Consider the following 27167-nt stretch of genomic DNA (forward strand, 5'->3'; position numbering starts at 1 on the left):
TGCCAGAAGGACGCGCCACGATGAGCACGCAAGCATCTTCACTGACGACGCCGATCCCGTTCCTGCCGAGACCAGGAGAACCTCAAATTAAATGGGAGGATTGGAGAGAGTACTTCAAGAATTATATTGCAGCCCTGGAAGATGAAAATGGGGAGGCCTTCCCCAGTGCGAGGAAGAAAAGGATCCTACTGCACAATTTAGGCCCGGAAGGGATAAGAGTCTTTCAGAATCTGGTACCCGCACCCAGGCCGGACACGGATGATGACGTATTCAGACACGCCATAGAAGACCTCGACACCCACTACCGTCCTGCGGTGTGCGTCTCCATTGACCGGTATAATTTCCAGCACAGGAAACAAGAAACTGGCGAATCCATAGATGATTATGTGGCAGCGTTGAGGAAGTTGGCGGTAACGAGCAAGTACGGAGTCCTGAATGACGAGTTCATAAAAGATCAGATAGTTATGCACACCACCAACAAAACAGTGCAAGACAAGTTGTGGACAAACAGTGAGGCATCACTGAAGGAAGTAATAGCCATGGTGAAAAAGGCGGAAATGTCGAAAAGGTGTGCTGACGCAGCAAAAAGGGAGACCATCCAGAAGACCATGGTGAACAAGATGGATGACGCTGAACCACAGGGAAGGAGCAAAACCATGCCCCCCTGAAGGGAAAGGACAAAATAAGTGGAAAGGGAAACCGGGACAAACATGGAAGCCGAATAGAGACAATATTACGACGTGCTACAGGTGTGGTAGTCAAGCGCATGCTGCCCAGGACAAACGTTGCCCAGCGTTCCGAGCAAAATGTATGTTCTGCGGCATAATGGGGCACTAAGAAAAGGTTTGTCGCCGGAAAACGAAGAGACCAATGGTGAAGTACGTGATGCAAGACCAACAGGAGGAAGAAGAAGAACAAGATGAGGACGATGGTGTATTATGCGTGGACGAGCAAGTGCTAGGCATCGAGGGCAAGCGCTCCCGCAAACCACAATGTGACATGGTAATAGGAGGTGTGAAAATCAAGATTGTAGTAGACTCGGGATCTCCATACACCATTGTCCAAAGAGCAGTGTGGAGGGAAGAATTTGAGCCCAGCTTGGGTTCAGGGCTAGAACCACCGGACATACGACCAGTGTCGTACACAGGCGAACCCATTCCAATGGTGGGATACAGGAAGTTGAACATCGAATTTAAGGGAAGATGTGCGGAGTGCAAATTATGTGTAGCAGAAAAAGGCCGATCCGTCCTAGGATGGATGGATCAAGGGGACCTGGGGATCAAGTTAGACCCAGGAGGGGACAAGCAAGTGCTCCTGACAGCTCCAGGGAACTGGCCGGAACTAGAAGAAATGAAAAGCAAATTCCTGAAGGTATTTGGCGGTAAAGTTGGCAAATTGGAGAAATTCACACACAAGATCGTACTCAAGGAAAACTCAAGGCCGGTATCACACAAAGTCCGCAACGTGCCTCTAGCCATAAAAGAAGCTGTACAACTGGAACTACATAGACTAGAAGAAAATGGAATAATAGATAGAGCCCATAGACAGCTCGGAATGGCTGGCTCCCTTGGTAGTAGCCATGAAACCCAATGGAAAAGTCCGTCTGTGTTGGACCTTCGAGAACTGAACAAGTGCCTAGTAGTGGAGAAATTCCCATTGCCGCGCATTGAGGAAATGTCCAAAACGAAGGGGATAAAGTAGTTTTCCACTATCGACCTCACCTCTGCCTATCACCAGATAGATCTACATCCAACAAGCCGGAAACTGACATCCTTTATAACGCCTTTTGGATGCTATCAATTCCGCAGGATGCCGTTTGGTCTCGCTTCTGCAGCGGCAGTGTTCCAGAAATTAATGCATAGCCTCTTCAAGGACATCGAGGCATTCAATATTTCCAGGATGACATACTGGTGATGGGGTCAGACAGGAAAGACCATGATAAGAAGTTAGATAAGGTACTTCGGGTGTTGGAAACCAACGGCCTGACCGCAAAATGGGAAAAGTGCCGACTAGGAATGACGTCTGTCACGTATTTGGGACATGAAATAGGAGGACAGGGCATCACGCTTAAACGCGCAAATGTGAAAGCGATCTGCAATGCTATGGCTCCATCCAACAAAGAAGAAGTGAGATCCTTCCTAGGGATAGCAGAATATTATAGCAAATTCGTGCAACATTTTGCCACCAAGACACACCACCTGAGACAGTTGATAAGGGACAAAACAGCGTTCAAGTGGACAGAAGAAACACAAAAAGAATTTGAAGGGTGATAAGTAAGCAAGAGTGGACCCAAGCGTACGAAGACGACAGTGAGATTAGGGAGGTCAAAGAACACATAATACATGAATGGCCCGAGAAAAGCTTTTGCGAGAGGCGCTCAGGAAGTTCTATGAAGTCAGAGAGGAGCTGTCAGTGGGAGACAAAGGGATTTTCCTGTACAGATGTGATAAAGTTATTCCCCCGGCAGCGTTAGTATCTCGCCTGGTCGTGCTGTTGCACGAAGGACACCTAGGAATAGTGAAAACCAAGATGAGAGCAAAGCACATGAATGGATATCCAGGTGGAGAGACATGTAAGAGAATGCGACCAATGCCAAAGAGCAGACAAGACACTGAATCCTTTAAGGCCGGCATTGGGGAAATTCACTCTACCGAAGGATCCGTGGGAAGAAGTGGCGGTGGACATTCTAGGACCTGTGCTGGACAACCAAGGGACGCCCAAATATCTGTGCGTTCTTGTTGACAAATACTCTAAATGGCCGGAGATACATATTTAAGAAGCGATGAATACGGAAACAGTGATTAAGTTCTTGACTTCACTTTTCCTCAGGGAAGGAATCCCGAGAACCATCCTGAGCGACAATGGACCACAATTCACATCAGAAAAGTGGTACAAGTATGCAGAGAGGAATGGAATCAAAATACAACACATTTCCGTGTATCATCCGTCGAGTAATGGACAGGTGGAACATTTCAATAGAGTCATCATGGGATCCATCCAAGCAGCCATCATGATGGGCAAAGATTGGGAGAAGGAGATACAGAACATGATATGGGCATACCGTATCACCCCCACAGGCACGGGATATAGCCCTTTCCAAATCTTGAGAGGAAGGCATCAATTCACCAAAGACAATGTAACGTGGAGAGAAAAGACGATAACTAGTAAGTGGTCTCCGGCAGTAGTACAGCACAACCTAGAGAAGGCCCAGAGGATATATACAGAATAATACAATCAAAGGAGAAAAGTGAAGGCCACAACCCTGGAGAGAGGGGAATGGGTGAGAGATTAGCCATAAGGAAAAAGAAGGGAGACAGCAAATACAGCCTACCTCTACAAGTGAAAGAAGTGTACGATAGGGCAGCATTGCTCAGTGATGGGAAAGTGTGGTCCCAAGACCGTATGTCCAAATGTAACAAGATCCTACGATGGCCCCCGGAGGAAAGTGAAAGGACACTACAAGACATAAGCCCAAGAGAAAATGAAGGAAGTAACGCAGCTGTAGAGAAAGACAGGAGAGTAGAAGAAAGCAGCGAGGAGCATGGAGAGCAAGTAACACCTGAGATCGAGGAACAGAGTGGAGAGGAGAGTAGAACCCCGAGGAGAGAGGAACTGAACACACCGAGAGGCCAAGCGGGAAGCTCCGCAGAGGAAGGTACCCAAGAAGATTCCTCCACTCCGGTAAGGCGCACTAGAGCGGACAGAGTGGTAGTAAGACCCAGCCACTTCCGAGACTTTGAACTAGAGGGTAGCTAAGCGACCCGAGGGACTTTATTGACCACAAATCTTTGTTTGAATAAAAGAAGGGAGATATGTAGTGTTGCGCTCTAGTCCTCACGCGCTACGTGGTGACGTAGCGCGCGAGGACGCGTGAAGACGGGCGAATGCGCATGTGCGAGGTGGTTCGAACACCGCGAGGTCGCGTCTTTCCCGGCGATCTCCCGCAAATCAGAAATAAAGTATATTTCATGTTATTTCATTACTCCTGGTGGTACTTATTCCAAGAAGAAATAGCAACATTACAACAGACTGCAATCGTCCCACCTGCCAGCGTCCTCCCTGTTATTCCTGGCACAACAGTCCTGCTTGCACAAGCATTAAAACACTAATATTCTGTGGGCATGGACCGCAGGGCAGACACACCTAAAGTTAGTAAAGGGGTGTAGCAGGGCAACCATGGCCTGCAGCACAAAGCCTTGAATCCGCCGCACACTGGGCAGATTCTAGCCCAAATTTCGGCAGCCCGCCCAACACGATGTTTTCTCACACAATTGGGCAAAATATATCCCAATTGTGCGAGAATTAATCCAATCTGGCAGCACTGGATATCACCCGAACGAATCAAGCGCCTGCGCAGTGCAACATACACGACTATCAGTGAGTCGACAGCACGCATGCGTCTGTGTATGGAGCTGGGGCTGGTGACATTGACGTGCGCGTTGTCGGCAGAAGAACGGCCCCGTATCTGGTGCTGGCCGTCATGTCACCACTGAGCGGCGGTGGAGCGCTGCTTTGCGCACTAAAATTGAGCTCCCGTACCTCCTTTCTCAACCGGGTGAGTTATATACAGAAACAGCGTGTATGACTGACATTGAAGAAGGACTAGCTTAATACACGCAGTGACATAGCGGCTAGAGCGACAGGCTCCAATAAGTTAGGGGAAAGAATAGAGCGACCAAAATAAAGAAAGGCATTTCTGTTTTATAATGTTATCTGCAAACGGTGTAATAACACTTGAAGTCACATCTACAAAACGTGTAGTTTTGTATTCCTTGGAGGAAGGTAAAATTCTTGATACGATCTTACCTTGGTAACTGACTAAGTGTGCATTGAAATCTCACTCTGTTCTGGTTCACGGTTTCATGTTATTTTCTGAAAGTTGTACTTTTGCTTTACAGAAGACACAGTGCGCTGGAAGCAATTGGCTCCTCTAAAATCGAACCTTTCCAAGATGGCCGGTTCCATAGCGTGGGCCATGATTGGGTGTGAGGTTAGGAACTAGTGACAGGCTAAACGTCAGAGCATGATTTACATATTAGGAGTCCCGAGCTATTATCTGTTTTGATTTTGAAACCTGGCTATTGGCGAATTGGTAGTGTGCATTTTATAATTGTATTTCACACCCTTAGTATTCTGTCTTTATATTTCCACTCAATCACTCTTAATTCAAATTATATAATCCACCCTCAGTTACCAAGTGCATGTAATGGAGCCATATATAAAGCAGTGGGAGACGTATGGGTATGAAGCGGAGGAAGCTCATCACTGAGGTCACGTGCAGAGTGCGTATGTCATTCATGAACCTTGGGGAAGGTCTGAGACAAGAGCCGGTAACTGCCCCAGCGGGGCATCCCCTGAAAAGAGGAGCGAGCTCCCAGAGACCCGGGGCCCAAAGGGGGCGGCAGGAGACGCGTGACCGTGTATCTGGTACTCGCTGATGCTTACCCCCTCCGGGCATTGGAAGTGGCTCGCGGCTGGCACTCCCCTGAGTGCAATGGCTGAGGTGAGGTAATGGCGCCTCATAACCCAATTCAGACTACTTTCCTCCCGCTTTTTTATTTTTTTGGTTCTTTCACTTTTATTACATACTTCTCAAAGCAGGAGAAGTATGACAACTTCTCATTGAATGATTTACATTCCAAATATTTTTCATATCTTGGATCGTTTATGGGCTTTTAGAGCAAAGTGAATTTTGTTGGCTCGGGTGAATTTTGTTGCCTCATAGTTGGCTTGTCTGTACCCTTTTCTGAATCCTTTTGTTCTTTGAGGGTGTTGGAACTAGTTTTTGCACAAAAATTGCATGTTGTTTTATTAAACCAAGTATTACCATTTATGCCTTGTTAGTTAGATATCATTCCCAGGCTCTTTTGACTCAGTGCACTTATGTATTTGTGTTATTTATATGGATTTTATTGTCTGTTTAAGTTGTGGCTGTCCTGAAGAAGGCATCTCAAAGGGGAATAGACAATTTGAGAATTTGTCCAACACCTAGCCACTCTACTTTATTGAGAACAATTGATTTTATGCAGATTATGTGCTTTGTTTTTTTATGTGTGAACTATAACACTATGAATTACGTTATACTTGTCTGTATTTTGATTGTTTTATAATCCTGTATGTCCAATCAGTTATTGAATTACAGTTTTTAATATGAATTTATATCAATAAAAATGGAAATATTTTAATAAATGTTAAGTGCACTGTAGTCTATAACAAATATTAATGAGCTTGGTGTAGGTCGCTCCTTGACCAGTTAATTGCCTAGGTTTTGTTTCAAATCTCTAACGCAGGTGCTGCCACGGTCTTGGTAAGTGGATTGCATTGTGACTGGCTTTGCTTTGGAAGTGGCTTGAGTTGTGACTAGCTTCTGACTTTGCCTGGGGCAACTCCAAAACAAGCATTTGCAATGCAATAGGTCTCTCATTTACGCGAGTTTGAGCTTTTGGCATTGTAAGTGAATGAATGAATTTTTATTTTTGCATAATTACTTAAAATCTTTGCAAAATTTCAGTACATTATCCAGAATTACAATAAAATACGTATCTCATGACATTATAATACATTTATCTAAACGTGTATAATAATTTAAGACTCATTTGGTCAGTAATACCAGAACGTATCTAAAATGTGACCTTGTTCTTAAATTCATTGTTTTTAAAATTAAATATTAGCAAAGGTCCGTATTCCCTGGCTTTTCATGGGAAGTTAATTCTTAGTTTATTGTGTGGCTTATAGGTGCCGTGCAATTCTTTCCTGGGAGGGGCTAATCGCCATACTGCTCCTTCTGTAACTTCCGGGGGCTCAACAGTTGCCACCCCACGTTTTTCCTCTGTGTTGTTTTCGATTAGGGCCCTTTGTGTGATGAAAATGGCTTTTATGTATGTTTTTGGTTTTTAAAACATAAATAAAAGTCTTTGTTATTTACAATGCCAATAGGTTAAACTATCGTAAATGAGAGACCTATTTAATGAGGTTCAGAGGTTGTGGTCTCAGTAATTTGTCATTCCACTGCTTCACTAATATTTCTGCGCTGTCGTCCATCTTCAGTTCTTTTGATGGGTTTCACTGCAGTGCATTAACACAGATTTAGATCCTTATTCATGCTAATGGTGTTCACTGGAAAACGTAAATAAAATGAATACCATATACTATCATGACCAGGCTTCCATACCCTTCCTATCCAATATTTGGCTGGCGTGCAGTAGGTTGACCAACTGGCATAGGTGCAAATTCAGGACAAAAGGTCAAAATTCAGGACAAAGGGTCAAAATTCAGGACAAAAATAAAGGACAGAAGGTCAAAATTCAGGACAAAAGGTACATTATACAGATGCATCAGAGGAGGTCGCACAATAGTACGTTAGTAAATAGACAACTAACATAAGTGCATGTCAAAATAAGACAGCTGCATCACAGTAATTATTTGTGTTTTATTTGTTCTGTCTTATGCTGACCTGAGAGCCACAGAAGTCAGAAAGGGCCAATAAACACTGTTATCTAACCCTGTGACACCCCTACATAAGCAGATTCACAGTTTCACAGGTCCATTTCTGTGTTAGAAATGGGATTTCTAGTTGGCTAGGGCATGTGCCTAAGCCAGGCAGAAACCACCACTCTAGTCAGGGCAAGGGAGTTACACGCTGAAGATAACCCCTGCTCACCCCCTTGGTAGCTTGGCACGAGCAGTCAGTCTTATCCCAGAGGCAATGTGTAAAGCGTTTGTGCAACACACACACATCAGCAACACACTAGGCACACCACAAAAGAAACTCCACACAAGGTTATATATAAAAATAGCCTTTGTGTTATCCAAAACACATGAGAATAGTAATCACACAATCTACACTGTGCCAACTGGCACTATTTACAAGGGATTATATACACATGACAGGGCCAATTGGGCCACTGTCAGAACCATCACTAGCACAAATAGTAAATGTAGAACACAACCAATGATGACTCGCAAAACACTGTACTCCGCATTATATCCTGCAACATAAATCATATTATGTAATCGGCATCACATCAGGCGTAAAATACATTATGCGCCAACCTCATAAGCCTAAACACATTAGGTAATAATATCCTCACCTGCATAAACACATTATGCAATAACCTCATCACCTCCTAAACATAAACATCAGAGGCATAAATCAGGGTGCATCAATCGCATTTATCATGTCAGCAGGTCACATTAGGGCCTGGCGCCCTACCAACCTGACTGACCCCCTGGCCAACTGGCCTTCTCAGAGAGCTCAAATGCTCTATGTCCATAATGTCAGGGCATGCTGCCAATACAGCAGAATCCAAAGTGCGCAACTGCCCTGGCCTAAACATTGCAGCAGCCACTAATTGCTGTGCAGCTGTGGAGAAAAATGTGGGCACTGGCACTCGCTGTGCCCTCTGGGTGGGTCCCCACTGGGACTCTGTAAACAAATGTACCCCACTTTGCAGTTGCCCGCTATGGCGGCGCAACTGAGGGAAAAACAGACACTGACACTACCGTGCCCCTGGAGTTCCCACTAGGACTCTAAAATAATAGTGCCCAACGTTGCAGCTGCCCGCTACGGCGGTGCAGCTGTGAGTAAACAAAGAGGCCCTGCTCTGGGGCTCTCTAAACAAAACTGCCCCCAAACAGATCGTAGCACTGGCACTAAGGGGTCCTGGGGGAGCCCCAATCACCGGGCTCCTCCGGGTGCCAAGAAGAAGAAAATGCCCCCTTTGTTGGAGCAGCCCGCTCTCTTGCGTGTCCGCTCACTGGCAATGTGCCTCGAACCTGGCCCCTCTCGGGGACTGGGGAAGTCGGGCATGGAGCTTTGCAAGGCTCCGGCTGAGCCCCTCCACTCGGGGCTCTTCCATCTTCAGCCTCACTCACTGGGCTTCTGGGCAGGACTCCTCCAAGCCAGGTGGCAGGCGTCCAGAGAGCCCCCCACTCCTCGGGGACTCTCCTCTTCTGCAGCGCACGCTGGGCTTCCCTTAGCTCACAGGATCCCCACTTGGCATTTCCAGGCTTCCGGACACAAGCGGCAGGCCCTGCGACTTCCTGGTCTTGACCGGGCCGCGGCGGTGATTTCTTTTTAGCGCCATAGTGCGGGGTGAGCACCCTCCTCACAAATCAACCCACTAGCAGGGTGGGCACCCGCTAACAACTCCAAACGCGGTGTGGGCACCCGCCATCAATAAAAAGCACAAAGCGGGGTGGGCACCCACTCGACAGCGGCAAATGCAGGGGAATCCCCACGTCGGGATTCCCTCTAACAGGGCTGCAGCTGCGTGCTGCGAAGCCCATGCTCTGCTTTTGGCGCAAATTAAAATCTATTGCTCTCAAGTCGCTAAGTCCTGGAAAACACAAGGCAAAGTTCTTGGGTCCATGGGGCATAGCTGGGCCCAGGGAGGCCAGCACACAGGGCCCTCCAGCATGGAGGCAAGCCCCTGTGGCGGCTCCTCCTGGGTCTCCAGCAGCAGCAAGCCCCCAACAAGTCCAGGAACAGTACAACAACCAGGGGGGTCACAGCCCCTATATTTATATTCCACATTCCATTGTCTACCCTGGCACAGGGCTTGGGGAAACCAGCCAAAACTGGTTCAGGGGGGAATTGGAGCACTCTGTTTACCAGGCTCCTCTTCCCCTTTGTCAGGTGGGGGCTCGGTGATCAGACACACCACACGGGGTGGAGCCAGCATTGTACAGGCTAAGCACAGACCTATTCAGGGACTTCTCCTCCCACTACTCCAAATGTAGATGTCCCATTCAGCCTAGTGCTGACTCACCCTGCCCCTCCTGGAGTCACACACACCTCATCAGCTCCTGTCACTCAAAAGCCAGACATGCAATTCACATCAGGCAGGCAGACACGTAGCACACAGAAATGGCAACTTCTAAAAGTGGCATTTCTAAAGTAGTTATAATCTGTGCACCCCATTGCGCAGCATTTATTATTACCATTCCAAATATACTAAACTTGACCACGCTGATCCTCTCGTATCAGGAATTACCACTGAAACACTTATCATTGAATCCGCAATGCATTCATATGGGAGGGCAGCCCCACAGTAGTGAGAAACCAAAATGGCTGTTTGTCACTACCAGGACATGTCACGCACTTAAGGTCCTTTCTTTTACTTACAATGCACCCTGCCCAAAGGGCTAACTAGGGCCTACCTTAGGAGTGACTGACATGCAGTAAAAAGGGGGTCACAGACATGGCACACACTTTAGGTGCCACGTCACAACGGCATTAACACTCCGCGCACAGGCCCTGCAATGGCAGAGGCCTGAGCTAGGTTTTGGTGGGTGGCGCAATCAGCGCTGCAAGCCCACCTGTAGCATTTAATTTACCAGCCCTGGGTATATGAGATACCACTTTACAAGGGACTGACAAGTAAATTAAATAGGCCAAACAGGTGTAGACCAATCTTACCATATGTAACACAGAGAGCACACACACTTTACACTGGACAGAAGTACTAAAGTGCCCAGAGGCCTAAAACCACCAACACCATGTTAGAGAAAAGGCTAGGAGAAAGACAAAAAGTTTAGGGATGACTCTGGTAAAAAGGGCCAAGTCCAACAATAATCATCCACAGTCAGAATGACAATGGGCCTGTCCAGAGACTGAGCGAGGTCGGGGAGGGGCTGCTGTAGCCTCTAGAATTCAAAGAGAATTGCGAGCTGGCTTTGACCATCGATCGTTGCAGGGGAACAGCACAGCTTGCTGCCATCCGCAAAATTACAGACCAAAGGCGTCCGTGAAAGAAATTCTCACGGACAACAGACAAGAGAACCAAATAACAGGCAGTCCGTGAAATTTACGGACGGTTGGTCACCCTAGTGTGCAGTTATGTAACATCACTCGATACATCATGTTAAAATTATGGCCACTCGACATTTCCAAATAACAACTCTTACTTTTGCTCCTTCTCCTTCCAAGGGCTTCTCCTCCCCAGCAAGTGTTTATTGTCATTTTGATGTTTTTCATTGATTCTGATGTGCAGTATTGCATTGTAATACATCTGAAATTGGTGTGTGTAAAGTGGTTGGGGGCTCTCTGAACAGCAAGAGTGTATAATGGATCGGGTTTGGTTGTGACCTCGAAAGCCATCTCAGCTGGTAGTAATTTGAAGTCACATTGTCTGAAAGGCGTTACAGCCAGATGACGAGATTGACTAAGTGCCAGGGAACGTTCCACAATCAAGTGAGAATTCTCTCGCTGGCATATCGGGGATAAGGGAAGCTGAGCTGCCGGGCCTGTTGAACACCTTCCCTTTATCCAGAGATGCGATGCGTTATTTGTTGAAAACTGGGTGCTTTTTTTTGTGTCAGGGCAAACTAGTACATCCATCGGCATCCTCACACCTGGGGACCACAATGTCTCGCGTTGAGTTTGAGGCACGAGATCGCTGCCGCCACTTTCTTTGCCGGTTAAACAAACACCCCCTTGTGCCCTCTTATTATTCAAGCCAGATTGATGACAGGGCGCTTATTCAGGTACTATAAACACAAGCATTTGCAATGCAATAGATCTCGCATTTACGAGAGTTTGAGCTATTGGCATTGGTAAATTTGAGACCTATTGTATTGCTAAGAAGCGGCTACAATTGCCCACCTGCTTTGAAAGTGCGCATGGTGTGCTGAATGTTGCAGGGAAACATGCTGTTCCTGCAGTACCAGAAACTCATTAAAATAAATAGTGCTTACAGACTAAAACAAACATACCATGTAACAACAGAAGTAAAAGGGCCAGTCCTTATGGGATGTTACAAATGAAGACCAGGCGGTACTAGGGAGGGACTAAAAAGCCCATTAATGAATCAGAAGCCAGTATTAAGGAAGGATAATGACGCAAGCCAATGAAAAATATGTGTGAAAGGTAGGTTGGGCTTCAAGTACATACTCTAATACAGCATGCCTCGCAGAGCAGCGCATGCGCTGCCTAGGCTCAACCTAAATAGAAATAGATGGGGGTACTCTGAAGTCCTTATGTAATGTTACTGGTTCCCTTGTAAAGTGCTCCGACACCTTCGGGTAATGTATGCGCTGTATCAAACACATAAATAAACCAAGTTAAGCTGTATGCAAGTGACAACATGGTGCTTGACATCACATCGTGGCATCACAAGAAGTGACATCACAACCCATGACCTCACAGGCAGTGACATCACAACAAGTTACATCAGATCTTGGGGCTTCACATGCGTTTTGCAGATCTATCATAAGTACATTTGAGCGCATTATGAGATTTAACAAATGAGATTTTGCAGCTGCGTTTTGCCAAAAAAGTTATGCAACCCAACGCAAAATGTGGACCTCAGTTTATACATTTATATTTTAAAAACTCTGCCACACAGAAGTTAAAAACAAAGAGAAACAGAGCAGTACATCTATTCTGCTTAATTGGTTGTAAAGTCTGCATTTTAAAATGTATGTTCTGGGGTTGAGGCACCTTGTGTGCCCAGCAAATCCCAGGAAACAATAATAATGGTAAGATAAATTTGGCGGGTGACTCATTTGCTAGAAATACCTGTGTTTTCTCTGGTCCCAGTTCTGAATCAACGCAGTGTAGAGGGTTAATGTGTCTCCTGCCAAGCACAACATCTAACATGCAGATTTTTATTTTTTGTAGCTAGGTGAGTTACTGCTTTTAACACAGCTAGATCCTTTTGTTACTCGCAGTTCATGAATTGTAATCTTTCTAATGTAACACAGCAAGCTATAAACTACATGTGACTCCCACACCCTGTAACCCTCGCTCTCTTACGTAAAACATCTTGTACATTGATTTATACATTTATAGGATTAAATGTCAATGTGTGATGTGTACGTGTGATGTAAAGTGTTCGGACACCCTGCATTGGGATGAGTAGTGATAAAAAAGAAATGACAAAATAGTAGTATTCAAATTTATTTGTGTACATACTGGAACTTACCAACACATCTCACATTCTTACAGTACATCCATATCTCTTATACACAGGGACTGAACAACGTAAAAAGCATGCCTCTCTTAAGTACCCATGGAGAGATAACAAGATGCGTGCCTTTATTTCCCCTCCATTGGATTTGCATCTAGCTGTTAGATTCCGAAAGCTCCCAGTCAGGTTAGTGGAACAAAAATAGGCCTGACGTGCCTTTAAATTCAGCTATGTTATGGACCCAAATGGAGTCTGAAATATGAAAGCCTCCTAGCAGCTGCACGTTGCTGCTAGAAACAAAAGCAGACAGAGGGTAGGCGCTGCTGAATGCGTCACAGAGTCTGAAAATTACACCAGAACAAGTTCAGTAGATTTCATTGACCACTTCTTGCAGGGTGGACAGCGTCCGCCCAGTGAAAATAGTGGGTGGACGCCGTGTACCCTCAACTTGTGACATGAGCTTTGCCAAAGTGGGATGCTAGGCTAGGGTTTCCACCTGACTGGTTTTCTATAGGCACCACCGGTATTTTAATGTTCCAGCCGGTAAAGAAAAGAAGCAAAATCATCCAGAGCAGGTATTTTTAGCCCTTATCTGTGCATACTTAATAAGCACATATAAAAAAAAACAAAAAACTTTTATATGTGTTCTAGAGCTACGTTAATGATCCCTGACTAGGTAAACAAAGGCTGAAAAGTCATGTTACAAACTAATACATAAGGTTTTGTTTGGTATCGAGTCTGGGCCTTTTCAGACTCTTTAAAAAAGAACCAATGGCCAGTATTTTTTTCTTGGAAAGGTTGCATACCATATAGAAAGCAGATGTTTCTCATACCAAAATTTTTAATACTATTTATCCTCTTCTACACTATCCATTACTACAAGACTAAATCCATGTCTTAAATTATAAATCCATTCCAAAATGTTTTATTTTTTTTTGACAAACCATACCAGTAACCAGCATGTATACCAGGAACATATTTGCTCTTATTTACTATCTTACTCTGACCAAAAGAGGTCCTAGATATAAAGATGCCATCACAGGGCGTTAAAATGACCGAGAAATTTTTTTAAAAAAAAGGGATCTCACAGGACACATGACTTTGAGCAGATTTCAGGAAAAGATAATATGACCTTTGATACCATTGCCATCTCCATGGGTTGGGGAAACTATGCCTTACAGATAGTGATATCTTGTTGCTCCCGGAGGAATCGTAGCAGCAGTTGAGAATTGCAAGTCTCATCCAGTTAAGCTGTTTATTTATCCATTCCAGTATTAGTCCTCACCTGTGTCTTGGGGCCATCAAGTGTACCAACGTTCAACCTTACAGTACTAATCGGATCCTTATCTTGGCTTCCCATCTTCACCCTTATTCCTTTAAGAGGAAAGCAGAGTGAAGTCCTCGGAGACTGCAGAAGCCAAATAGGCAAAATGAGTGAGGTGGAAAAGGGGAGAAGACAGGAGGCAGAAGAGAGGAACACAGAGGAACAGGGAAGAGTCGGAGATAATGAGGGAAGAAAGTGAGGGTCTAAAAACATAGGACTTTAGAGAGAAGAGAAAACAGAAGAAAGACTAGCAATAGTCCGAAATTGGGAGCAGAAGAAAGCAAGGGCATAAAAGGAAATAATAGATCTTGAAACAAGACAATGGCTGAAGTGAAAAGATGGGGTAGTACAAAAAAGGAGGAGTGGGGAGGAGGAGAACAATGGAAAATAAAGGCAAAGGAATGATGGCAACTGACAAATTACTAAAAAGGATTGAATGCGAAGAGGAGGTAGAGGAAAGACGGAGCGCACAGTGATGGGGAGAATGGAAGAGAGAGATGATGAGCAGAAGTGGAGAGAATGTATAAGAGGAAAGTAGATATAGAGGACGGGAGGTTAATAGTGTACTCTAGAAGGTGAAAAAGAGAGATATGGGAAGAGAGGGGCAAAAAGTAAATTAACTTAAACTGACAAAAGTTAAATTGACTCAAATGTGTACAAGTTAAAAACATAAGTACAATAAAACTCTAAAATGTATGAGAATTCTGTTGTGGCAAGTTAACGCCATACAAGCCTAAACAAAATGCAAGTTCTATCGAACTATGATTTGAATACCAGCCCTGCTTTACAGAACTTATAATAATGTTGCTCACTGAATGCATGATATTGTTGAGCTGCTTTATGTTGTGTGATCATCAGCAAACACCTCAACAGCTACCAATTCCTCAACAACACTGAGTCTGGTTTCAGATCCAACCATAGCCTAGAAACTGCCCTCATTGCCTGCACAGATGGCATTCACTTGATGGACAGAGGAGACACGGCGGTATTCATCCTCCTGGACTTCTCCGCAGCATTTGACACAGTCTCCCACTCCACCCCATCCTCATTCAACGCCTACACGACACTGGAATCCAAGGACACACACTCCGATGGATTTGTTCCTTCCTGACGCGAAGGACCCAGTCACTCAGCCTGACAACATGTACCTCGGACATCCTCAACTTCATCTGCAGAGTTCTGCAAGGATCCTCCCTGAGCCTGATGCGTACATGCTCCCTCTATCCATCATCATCCGCTCTCTCGATATCCGCGTTCTCTCCTACGCCAATGACAAACAACTCATTCTCTCACTCACTGACAACACACCCATTACCCGGATCAAGTTCAATGCCTGCTTGACTTAAATTGCCATGAAGGGCATCCATCTAAAGCTGAACACCGACCTAACCGGAATCATGATCTGTGGGAACAGCACTTGACTGTGGGACTCTACCTGGTGGCCAACAGAGCTAGGAGCAACACCCACCAACCAGACCAAGAACCTCAGGACCATTATCAACAGCAAACTACATATCTGTACTGCCAAAACGTTGCTCAAGTGCACTTTGACATTGATTAGTTAATTCCGACCTATCAAATGAAAGTTACAACAATTTGCAAAGCTAGATAAAGGTGTAATACGTGCCATGCTGATTCAAGACAGCTAGCACAAAAATGTAAATTTTAAGCTTTCAAAGTCACTGCTCGTACAGGTTTGGTAGTCCAAATTAAAATCTTGGACAGTTGATCATTTAACCTTAAATACATGTGGGGTACCAATTAAGCACTGTGTCTGCGTGCTTCTTTACGTAAAAGCTTATAAGGACACTGTTAAATGATTTCCCCCCCTGAAACCTTTTACAAAACATCTGAAGGCATTGTAGGAAATTCCAGATTTCCTGTAGAGTCAATCTAGGTTGTAAAACAACCCAGATATGCTTCATTACAGCAGGTAATGGCAGGCATGAATTTAAGTTTGACTACTTTTAGCAGTTTTCATGCCATTGCCTTGAATAAGTTCCACAATTCAAATTTTAACAAATCTTATTTTGGTTTCAAAGATGCAAGATGGTATCTTATCTTAGTCGTGGAACTGCAAAACTATATTTTCATACGATAATGCTCTCAGTCTTGGTTGACCATTAAATATCGTTTTTTAGAACTTCCTATCAAATAACAAAATAGTAGATTTTGCAGCTTTAACCTTTAAGGCATTGGCCTAGCAATATATTTTCTTCAACCCCTTTAAAAGTTGTTTTAAGCCGACAGTAGGCTTTATAAAATAGTGTTGTCAGCATATTGCAATATTATATTGGATAGCCACTTAATTTAAGTGGGCAATATCTTAAGTTGTGTAGAGTTCTTTCTATTTTGGCAGCATAGAGGCTTAAAATCCAGGATGCCAATTCACAACAATGCTCTAACCAGCTATATGCAAATGACTAGAAATAGTGTTTCTGCCACCCAACTGCGCTTGTTGGGACCTTTAATAGCATCAGCCAAACACCCCAATGATAGCTTCCTCCAAGTCTTTCTTGTCCCACAAAAGCAATCTTAAAATCTCTCAGCACTGATCATATATCGTCCCACCAAGCGTTGCATGTTGCTGTGCTTTGCCACTTTCTCGTATGGCACTGCCATTTACTTTGGATTTTGTATCATAGAAGAGGTTTTCAGTACAGCCAATTGTCATACCTTGCCGGCACCGCAAGAACAGCAGCAGCACATCCTTCACTTATACAAACAACGGTTACAGTGCAAGTGGCAGCTGTGTATGCTGCATCTCCTACAGAACCGGTGCAATGTAGGCAGCAGCAGCATAAGATTCCGTCTTAATTAGGAAATGTGTGTACTTCTTGGACCCATGTCCTGCCATTTGTTTGTAGTACTCTAATCTGCAAACATATTTTCAGTGTGCAGAAGTCCAAATGATTGCCATTGCCTGTGTTAATTTGTTGTTAATAATCAGCGGTCAAAGTGCATTAAAAAAAGTATGGGAACTGAACTGCTGCATTCAATGGAGGCACGGTTATTGAGCGCGGGGTCAAAGGTGTGGCTAAAAATAACAAAATATTCTGTACTACTTTTGGTGTTTCACCTTCAGCTAACTACATATAAAATAATGTGCAGCTTAAATGAAAAATCAATAAAGTTAAGGTAATCAGTGGGAAATACACTAAAGGTCACAAAACCTCTATTGGTTAATGCACTGCAGAGGTCTGTGTGTGTAACCAGAGAACAAAAGAATGTAATCTTGGTTGGTGCAGTGAAGAATAGTGACTTGAATATTTTTAGTGCTACGAGGTCCCATCCTGTGACGGAAAGTACAGTGAATATGTAAGTCATTATTTTAAAATTGCATTTAACACAGTAGGCTGGCATCATGGGCAGGCGTTGCTGGAGCTTCGCGTTGGCGGTCCCAAAGTAGCAGTCGAAGCTGTAGCACGAAGGGGCGGCTGCTAGGCTTTGCGTTGAATCGCAGTGCGAGTGGCGAGATCTCAGTGTGAATGGGCCCGTTCACAGCAGAGAGGAGCCCAAGTGCTGTAATTCAGCTCCCTTGAGCCAGACCAAGGGTTCAGGACAAGGGTTCAGGACCTAAAGGGCACCACTTGGGGATCAAGAACTCACTGCAGCCGGGTCCAGGGGCTGGTTAAGGATGTTGGAGAGCCTTTTATGTCCCAGAGGCTCAGATCAGGAGGCCAGCTGACTAGCCCTTGGAGTCACTCTGGTGTCCTGGGTTCAAGGATGAAGTTGCAGGTCCAGTTCTTACTTGGGCAAAAGGACAGCAGGTCTTCACATCAAGGCAGTAGTCTGGCTGAGTGGCAGTCCTTCAGCAGCTGCAGCTCCGCATTCCTTCCTGGCGGAGTATCCACAGGTCCAGATGTGTACTGGATTATGGTGTCTGAGGTCCAGTATTTATACGAAGCTGTGCCTTTATTAAAGTTTGGAAGAAGCTTTAAAGGTTTCTCTTCAAAGTTCCCAGGCATCCTGCCTTCCCTGTCCTGGCTCCAGACTAACAACAGGGGATATTCAGCCCTTTGTGTGGAGGCAGGAAACGCAACGTTCATGTGTAAGTGGGGCTGTGCCAAGCTCCTTCCTTCTAGAGATGGCCCGTCCAGGCACACATAAGATCCCTAATGTGTGTGGCTGTCTAGGAGGAATACACAAAGCTCAACTTTCAGCTACACCTAGTCATGTAACCAGGGACAGGCACTAAATAGCTAAGGCAGGAAAGTGCCAACTTTCTAAAAGTGGCATTTACAAAATTGTAATTTAAAACCCGACTTCGCCATAAGTCAGGATTTTAAATTCAAATTCCAGTTACACCAAACATGAACTGCTTACCTGTTCCCCTTTGTAAAATGTAATAAGGTAACTCCAGTGTAATCCTATGGGAGAGATAGGCCTTTCATTAGTAAAAAAAAATACTGTAAGAGTCTTTCACTACCAGGACATGTAAAACTTAAAAGTACTTGTCCTACTTTTTTACAACATTGCACCCTGCACTCTTGGACTCCCCTGGGGGTGATTTATATGTATTAAAAAGGAAGATTTGGGCATTGAAAAAGGTTTATTTTGCTAGGCCGAAATGACAGTGTACAAATGCACACACATGCTGCAATAGCAGGCAGGGGCTACTTCAGTGGGTGATGCAATCGGTGCTTCAGGCCCACTAGTAGCATTTAATATTCAGGCCCTGGGCACATGTTTTGCCACTTTACTGAGGACTTATAAGTAAATTAATTGTGCCAATTGGGTATGAGCCAATGTTACCATCTTTTAAGGAGTAAGCGTTTGGACTTTAGCGCTGTTTAGCAGTGGTAACATGCACAGTCCTAAATCCAGCAAAGATGAGATCAGTAAACGTGGAGAAAGAAGGTTTGAAGGAAGACGACCCAAAGGCTGGTATGTCTAACACCCAAACTGTACTGAGTACAATTTTGTATTTATATAACTGTCCCAGTCCTAAGGCCAGCAAAGACAAAATCAGTAAAAATGGAGGAGGAAGGCAAAAGGTTTGGGGGAAGACCTCCTTAAGGTTGACCGGGCTAACACCCAGACTGTACATAGTGCAATTTTTTATTTTATAGAACTGTCCCAAAAAATGACAGACTTCACAGCTCAGCCGGTAACCCCCTTGCTGTACCACTCAAAAACAAATCTGTGTCATCAGGAAGGTTCAAGGGATTCCATCAGTTAAACCCAATACTGTCTTCCAAGCACCCTTTACATTTGCAGAGTGTTAGAAGGTGGTTCTGACACCATGGGCCGCCCGGATTTTTCGCTTTTTGAGCACCTAATTGTTGAGCTTTTACTGTGGGGGAGCCTCATAAGTTGGGACTCACCCACAGTGAACTCATAATGAAAGAGACTGCATGGGGATTTTACTGGTGTCCCCCTGGCTTGACCAGGCCGCTGCGCAGCAGCAGGAGTGAGGGACATCAGGCTAGTTACATGCAGGCACATGTGTACATGCGTGTGCGGGCTGCGCAGGGGGGGTTCCTGGCGTGCGCAGCCCCAGGGCAGATACAGGGTGAATGGTGTGGCAGGACTTATGCAGAATTGGGTAGTGACATGGAATAGGCTTTATACACTGGGAAGAAACATGCCAGGGAAAGTCAGTGTGTTTTACTGCGTTTTTCACATCATTATTCCCTTATGGGGATGTGGAGCCCATGGGCTAGATTATAGATTAACTTTCCTAAGGCCTACAGATTCCAGACACGCACTAACGTCCACTGTAACGGGTGTGAGAATAAGTATTCTGCAGAGTCCAAAGTCATATTTGTACTGCTTTTGGGTCATCCAGAAATGTCATATTTCTCGGAGTCTGCCATAACCAGGGCCTGGCTGGGGCCTGCCCTCAGCTGGCTGGATTGATAACCTTTCTTCCACGAGCTAAGGCCTCCTCTCCAAGGAGGAGAAGATGGGTGGAGCTACAGGCTCATCCATCAGCAGCCATCACTGGGTGCCAGGCACCAGGCTGCACCAGGGAAAAGGCAGCTCTGGGGGGAAGGGGCTTTTACAGAGACCATGTGGCAGGACACCCTGGATGACGCCATCTTGAACCAACCCAGAGGCCTGGGCAAATGGAGGGAGCAGGGGCAGAGAAGTGATGTGTCGCTGTGTGATAGGGCAAACAGAGACTTCCTGCCAGCCCCCTCCCCATCTTCTTAAAAGAACTTGCACAGGAAGAGAAGCTCTCTCTGGGTTGAGGTCTGCTGAGGCAGAGGGTGCTGGAGCCTGGCGCAAAGGGCAGTTGGAAGGAGCAACCCCCTGACTGTCCCAGGACCCTGAACAGCGCCAGGAGAAGAGACCAGGACCAGTGCGCAGAAGCAGGGGCCTCTTCACAGGGAGAAGAGAGGCCCAGGAGGGGAGACAGGCGAAAGGCTGGCGCAGGGAGCCAGTGAAGACAGCTCTCTGCTGCATCCACCCTCTTGGAGACGAAGAGGGCGAAGGAGAGTGCTGCCAGTGGCTGGGGAGCGCCACCAGGAGCAAGAAGAGGCCAAAAGCGACAAGATCGGTCCCCTGGGGCCTGAGATAGGGCCCCCAGAAGGTAGACGACCTTTGGCTGACCGAAGCGCGTGGGGCTCCGCCGCCGGTCCAGAAGATGCCCCTGGGGTGGGTCAGGTCCCGAGGGCTGCCCCCAACACGAAGTAAATTGGCCAGGATCCCACCCTGGCCCCCGGCGACAGCGGAGGGCAGGGGGCGCCGTTGCGCCTCCCGCGAGGAGGTCTCTGGGGGCCCGGGACCCCATCGCCGGGCCCCGAAGCAAAGCCGGGGAGCGCCGTCGTGCTCCCTGTGAACAAATTCCCACTGGGGGACCAGGAGCCTACCCTGGCCCCCGGCGAAGAAGCGTCCGTCGGGGAGTAAAGAGGGGACAAGGGGACCAGGACCCCATCCCCGGGCCCGAAGCGTCTGTCTGGGCCTGGAACCCCATCTCTGGGCCCTGATGATGGCGTGTCCTGGCGGCCCCCTCGGGGCCCGGGTGGGACTGGGCCCCCGAAAAGAGGCAGAATGGCCGGGGGTGGGCTCCTCGAGCCGCTTACACTCCCCTGGGGGTCAGGGTGGGAACGGGCCCCCCACTGAGGCACAGGAATACGGCAGAGGACTGATAGCGTGGCTCTCCACGGCACAGCGGGAGAGCCGCTCATCAAATAAGCAGGAGCCCCTATAATGCCTTGCAGACCTGGACCGGCCTGCAAGGGGAAACCAGCGTTTTTCTGCTTGTGGTGGCCCCCGGAGAGCTGGATCACCACTGCATGTGTGCCCAGGTGCCTGGGGAGCTGCAGGAGAACGCAGTTTCCCCCAGCACGAAAAATGGAAGTCCCTCCCTAAGTCTCATGGGGACTGAAAAAGAATAACCCCTCAAGGGCTCAGCCAGCATTTTAACACCACCTGGGCTGGAACTTTTGTTCTACAACTGGAGGTGTATTGAGAAGTGCACCAAGGGATGAAGGGCTGAGTTGGGGATGTCTAGAGAAGGGCATCCCCTGGAGGTGACGAGGTGTAATTGCACCAGAACTGCATTTACTAACGTTATTTCTTTTAGAGGGACTGAAAGTCACATGTGGAAGATGAAGTACCTGTGTAAGGTGATGTTAAGCTAAATGGGGTTATGTTGCTGGACTTTCCTGCTAGGGGGTCTGGCTGTATTTACGTAATCCTATGATTCCTTTTAAAGTGAAGTGGTGCAACTGCAGGAGAAGAGCAGTTGCCAGGGTTCTTTCTTTTAAAGGGACTGTAAGTCACATGTGTAAGGTGATGTCGTAAGCGAAGTGAGGTTATGTTGCCAGACGTTCCTGCTAGGGTGTCTGACTGTATATGCGTAATCCTGTGATTCATCTGTGATGCCTTTAGGGGCTGTAATTGCAATGCATTCTAATGATCCACAAATGTGATGAGTACTGTCATTCCAAGGTGATACTTAAACATGTATTCTTGCTGCTGCGCTTAGTTGAAGAACCCAGACTGCTAGCCCTTAAGATGTAGAGGTGTATACTTCATGGTCAGTAGGAACTGCTCAGTAAGGGTCGTGTGTCGCCAAGGCAGGGTTACCTATTTTAAATGCTTGTTGAGATAATGGGGTGAGTCGCCACTGGGATGGTGCCAGTGCACAGGGCCCTTGCTGCAGGTTATGTTCAACTAACTGCATTGGGGGCAAGATGATGTGCATACATGGGAGTGGTGGTACTTGACCCCCAACCACCCTGTGGGAGGGGTGGAGATGTTATGCAATGTCACAAAGTAATTTCCAACAGCTTATGTATATTTGTAAATTGGTGCATAGTATTGAGTAGTGTGTGTGTTTAATAAATGTACTCTTACTTTTATAAAGCAAAGTACAGACTGGACAATCAATTATTGAGTGTTATTTCTGCGCACCTGCAAATGGCGATTACTAGCCCACACCACCTCCCTTGAGTAAGCCACAGACTGCTCTGCAACGCTGCCCTCTGAGAGTCAGACTCTACAACTGGGTGTTTGGTTCCCAGTGAAGGACAAATGTAGTCATATTGTTTGTGCAGGCCGCACAGATACTGCCTCGTTTTCCAACACAGATTAACCAGTTGAGCACATTCACATTTCTTTCATGCAAGCAGACACCCTGGCAAGTATGTTTTGTTTCTTTTTTAAACTGTCTGCCCTCTTCGATTTCACAGCACAGGAGACTCCCTGCCTGAGACAGCAGCTGAAGCATTTAAATTATCTTAATTAACTGTTCTGGGACAATTGTCTTTTCACACAAAGTAGGGGAACTGGTTATCATACATTAATAAAGTTTGGGCATGACGTGCCTATCCTATCCTGCCCACTTGGACCTCTGTTGATAATGCCACAAATATGGTAGGTTTAACTTTCAAAAATGCTTAAAAAATGTCTGAGCACACTTCGTATTGCTGAAGCAGGACTTTGGTATCTGCAGCTGGACCTCTGTAATTATACCATAGCTTGTTTTTCTTGGGCCAGTGCTGGGTTGAAGTAGAAGAATGTGTCAGTGGTGATTCCTGTGTAGATCATGACAACAATGCCTACAAATCTGCCTGTCTCCATTTGTCAAAAGTTTGTGAAATAGGCGGCTTATGTGCATTGTATACCACGAATCTGCTCAGTTACAGTATTCATAGTCTGGCCTTATGAAGTCACATGTCAGACACAACAAGGTTGCACCTCAGCAGATTGAGGTTCCCAAAGATGGCTACAGAACATGCTAAAAGGTAAGCATGTCTTCAATGGAACCTTCAAATGAAGGTGTGACGGTAGGGGCACTGTACCAAGGAAACAATTAGGTCTTGAACTCCTCTTCACTTTAAGTTTATTTGTACCGATGTCTCCAACTCACTGTGCATGTTGTTATTGTGCGTTTTCCTTGCAGGTGACCACGTTTAATAACTTGCTTTGTAATGATCATTCTCTCTTGCTTCAATGTAGGGCCTTGCAATGGCTCTTCTGGATGGTCCACAGGTTGATAACACTTCACAGTTTCTACAGCGTGTCCCTCATCGGCAACATCCTGGAATACTCAAACTTAAAAAAGTGACCGTACCACCAGATGTGATGGATGGTGCCCAGCTCCTTGTGCAAAGTAAATATGACTTTATTATTCGCTCTGGTAATATTTTTGTCGAAACATAGAATTTTGTGCCCCCTTGCTCCTGTGTTATTTTGTTTTGTGCTCTTCAATGTGCTTCTGTGCCTCTTTTGCCTCTTAACACCTCTGTGCCTATTTCCTGTATTTCCATACCCTTTCTGTCTCTTTCTGCCTATTTTGTCTCTGCCCTTTCCCTCCATGCACCTAGTATATTGAAGGTGCTGGACCCTCATTTCATCTTTATGCATACACATCTGAATTCTTTGCTCTTATTGGATATGTCTCGGAGTGCTTTCTGCCTCTGTGTCCCTATTACTTTTCTCTGTAGACTGCCCCCGTACATTTTCTTCCCTTTTCCATGCCCAATGTACGCTTAAAGCAGGCATGTAAAATGCAGGCTGCAGGATTTCCTCCTTTGTGTTCCACCACATGGAGCAAAGATAAGGTTCACCGTCGCTTTTCCCGCCTGCGATACTCTGAATGGATGCAGGAAGTGAATTCTTTGATTTGCCCCCTTATTTGAGTCACACCATTTTACTTCACTTCGGAAGGGAGATTTGTATGTATTATTCCCAAGGACTTGAATTTCTCTGGTGTACATAACCGTTATAACAGACGAGAAGCAGTACATGTCATGTGTCAAGCAGTGCTCGGCTGTTGACACTCTTAAGACTTCAATCTTGTGTCTAGATAAGCAGCATTCCGTGTATTTCTGTGTTTTCTACTTTGAAGTTCATCTAATGTTCTTGAGAAGTTTTCTTCTAAATTTCATTATGGGATAACAGTAGTCGTATTTATAGACCAGCTTCTCCTCCCTCTTTGGACCTACTTAATAGTGGCTGTACTGCTGACTTGCAGTGAACACGAGACTGGCATGCCGAAGGAATACCAAAGGCAAGTCAATCTGTGCCTGGACCGCGTCAAGCGCCAGGAACCGTGGTTCTCTTCCTACCCACCAATACTCTGCAGCACTCCTCTGGGCTCTCAACCCAGCCGTTGCTCGCCGCACTGCTGCCACACCACACCACACAACACATGGACGGAGTGTTCCCATGCACTCTCCACACCATACACCAACCACTCCCTCACCAACAACACACAGTGCCTCACTCGCTGACACTAAATCAAACCAGCCACCCACTCACACAGATCAAACTCCACCCACACATTTCACACTCTCATGCATGCTACTCAACATGTTCACTCACCAGACCTGCCTAAGACATATGGGACCTGCTGCACGACCATGCTGTCGACCTGCTCTTCCTCATGTAAACTTGGCTAAACCCTACTTCTGCACCAGACATCGCTCCAGCTGTCCCCACTGGCTACAAGATCGCCAGGCAAAACCATCAGCACAAGCCTGGGGGTGGATTCGGCATCATTTTCAAAGCTACCATCCACTGCATCCACTACATGGACAGCCCCACCAACTATATGAAACACTTCACGTTCAAGATTAGTGTTGCAACTAAATTCTTCCTGGGCGAAATCCTTGTATACAGACAACCAGGACATCACACCAATTTTACCAGCAACATCCCTGACTTTGTCGTACGACTCATCAACACCAGCCCCTTCATCTTCCTCGGAGACCATAACTTTCACGTAGAGGGCCACGCCGACCCAAACTCTGACTTTTGGTAGAAACCTTGCCCTCACCCAGCACGTTACCGAACCCACCCACACTGCCAGACACTTATGGGACATGATTTTCTCCTTCACCAAAATCACAGTCGAAAACCAGCAACTATGACTTGAATATACCAAGCCCTTGTGAGTTTCAGCATACCCGTACCCCACTACCACAGACCTACCAGAACTGCCTTCTTCAGCTGGAAATGCGCTGAGTCAACAAATGATGGACTGAATGCTGAATGAATCAAACATTCACCACCAATCAAGAGATCTGGGTTAAATCCATTGTTCTTTTGCTCACTACACCATCCTGGTTTGGACCTAGCCATATGCATTTCAGTCTTGACCCTGACCCTCATTGGAACGGTCCAGCCCGAACTGCAGAGCCGGGTCCTCCCTGGACCAGAAACAAGCATCCTGGTGTTGTAATCTTCCCTTCCTTTTTCCCCACTCCCACCCCTTGGTACAGTCTCTTCTCCTCCCCCCCCCCCTTTCCTTGGAACGTTCCGTTGGAGTTCGCCTTACAATGTTGGCATGCCTCTGGCAGTTACGGAGAGTGGATGACAGAATAAAGACGTTTGTACTCACTTCTGCTTCATAGTACTTATTTACATCACTGGCGACGATTTTGGTGCAGGGGGCTGATTTTGTCATTTCCCCTTTCAGTACTCTCTACAGTTCCGTACTTCAGCGTCCACAGTTGTGTGCTGGTCCTGCAGTTTTACTCCGTCTCATTGCCCTCCGGAGAAGTGGTCTCCTTACACCTCCCTATGAGTCGAGCCTTCTCCTTGCTCTCCTTTTCCCGTGTGGATGTCTCATCTGCCTGGCTGCTGGACTCCGTCTCAGGGGTATCCTGTCTGCGTACCCTGCCTGCTCCGTTGTCTCAGTAGTCACTGAAGGGAGCCTGCTCTGCCACTCTGGCACTAGTGGTCTCCTCACACCTCCCTGTGAGTCGAGCCTTCTCCTTGCTCTCCTTTTCCCGTGTGGATGTCTCATCTGCCTGGCTGCTGGACTCCGTCTCAGGGGTATCCTGTCTGCGTACCCTGCCTGCTCCATGGTCTCAGTAGTCACTGAAGGGAACCTGCTCTGCCACTCTGGCACTAGTGGTCTCCTCACACCTCCCTGTGAGTCGAGCCTTCTCCTCGCTCTCTTTTTCCCGTGTGGATGTCTCTTCTGCCTGGCTGCTGGACTCCGTCTCAAGGATACCCTGTCTGCGCACCCTGTCTGCTCCGTGGTCTCAATAGTGACCGAAGGGAGCCTGCTCTGCCACCCTGTGCCCACGGTCCACCGGTTCATCATCCGTCAATCGCCTGTCTGAAGTACCCGGAATCTCGAAACGGACACCGGTGCACTGTCTACTTTTAATTCACCCCTACCTCGCGCCTGTGTACCTTGAGTTAAAACCATTTCTCTGTTGTGTGGAGCGCTTTCACCTCCCACCAGATCCGCGGATCATGTATCTCGTCAAGACCTCCACTACGCTTGCGCCTTGAGGTAATTTCATCCTCCCTCAGGGGCACTTTTGTCAGAACCGTAGTCCCTCCGACCCTGCGGTTCCTTGTGCCTACCTCGTCATCCGCCATGTGCCTGCTTACTTACGAAGTCTTTCAGGTACTGTGCATTTTTATAACTTCCTTCGCATCTGTTATCCCCAGCTCTTCGCTATCGCTCTGCAGCCATCTCCACCACGTCAAGTTCAAATTCATCTCGGCGTACATAT

General features: G+C 46.4%; 1 protein-coding gene and 1 non-coding gene across 3 annotated transcripts in view; both read left to right on the top strand.

The window, feature by feature from the left end:
- The first annotated feature begins 4372 nt into the window (after window positions 1-4372).
- The window catches only part of METTL17 (methyltransferase like 17), a 195040-nt gene continuing 172245 nt past the window's right edge, over window positions 4373-27167 (top strand). The window contains exons 1-2 of one of the 2 annotated variants that reach the window (XM_085651776.1): window positions 4373-4555; window positions 23650-23803. In XM_085651776.1, the coding sequence (XP_085507902.1) occupies window positions 4481-4555; window positions 23650-23803 (229 nt within the window). In that variant the 5' untranslated portion in view covers window positions 4373-4480. Of the gene's footprint in view, window positions 4556-5239; window positions 5504-23649; window positions 23804-27167 lie in introns of those variants that run through there. The other variant, XM_085651777.1, reaches the window with a different exon arrangement.
- LOC146847640 (Nuclear RNase P) lies at window positions 5248-5552 on the top strand. The gene has a single exon (XR_014959033.1).

Source organism: Triturus cristatus, chromosome 4_1 (assembly GCF_964204655.1).
Source record: "Triturus cristatus chromosome 4_1, aTriCri1.1, whole genome shotgun sequence".
In the NCBI taxonomy this organism is placed as follows: domain Eukaryota; kingdom Metazoa; phylum Chordata; class Amphibia; order Caudata; family Salamandridae; genus Triturus; species Triturus cristatus.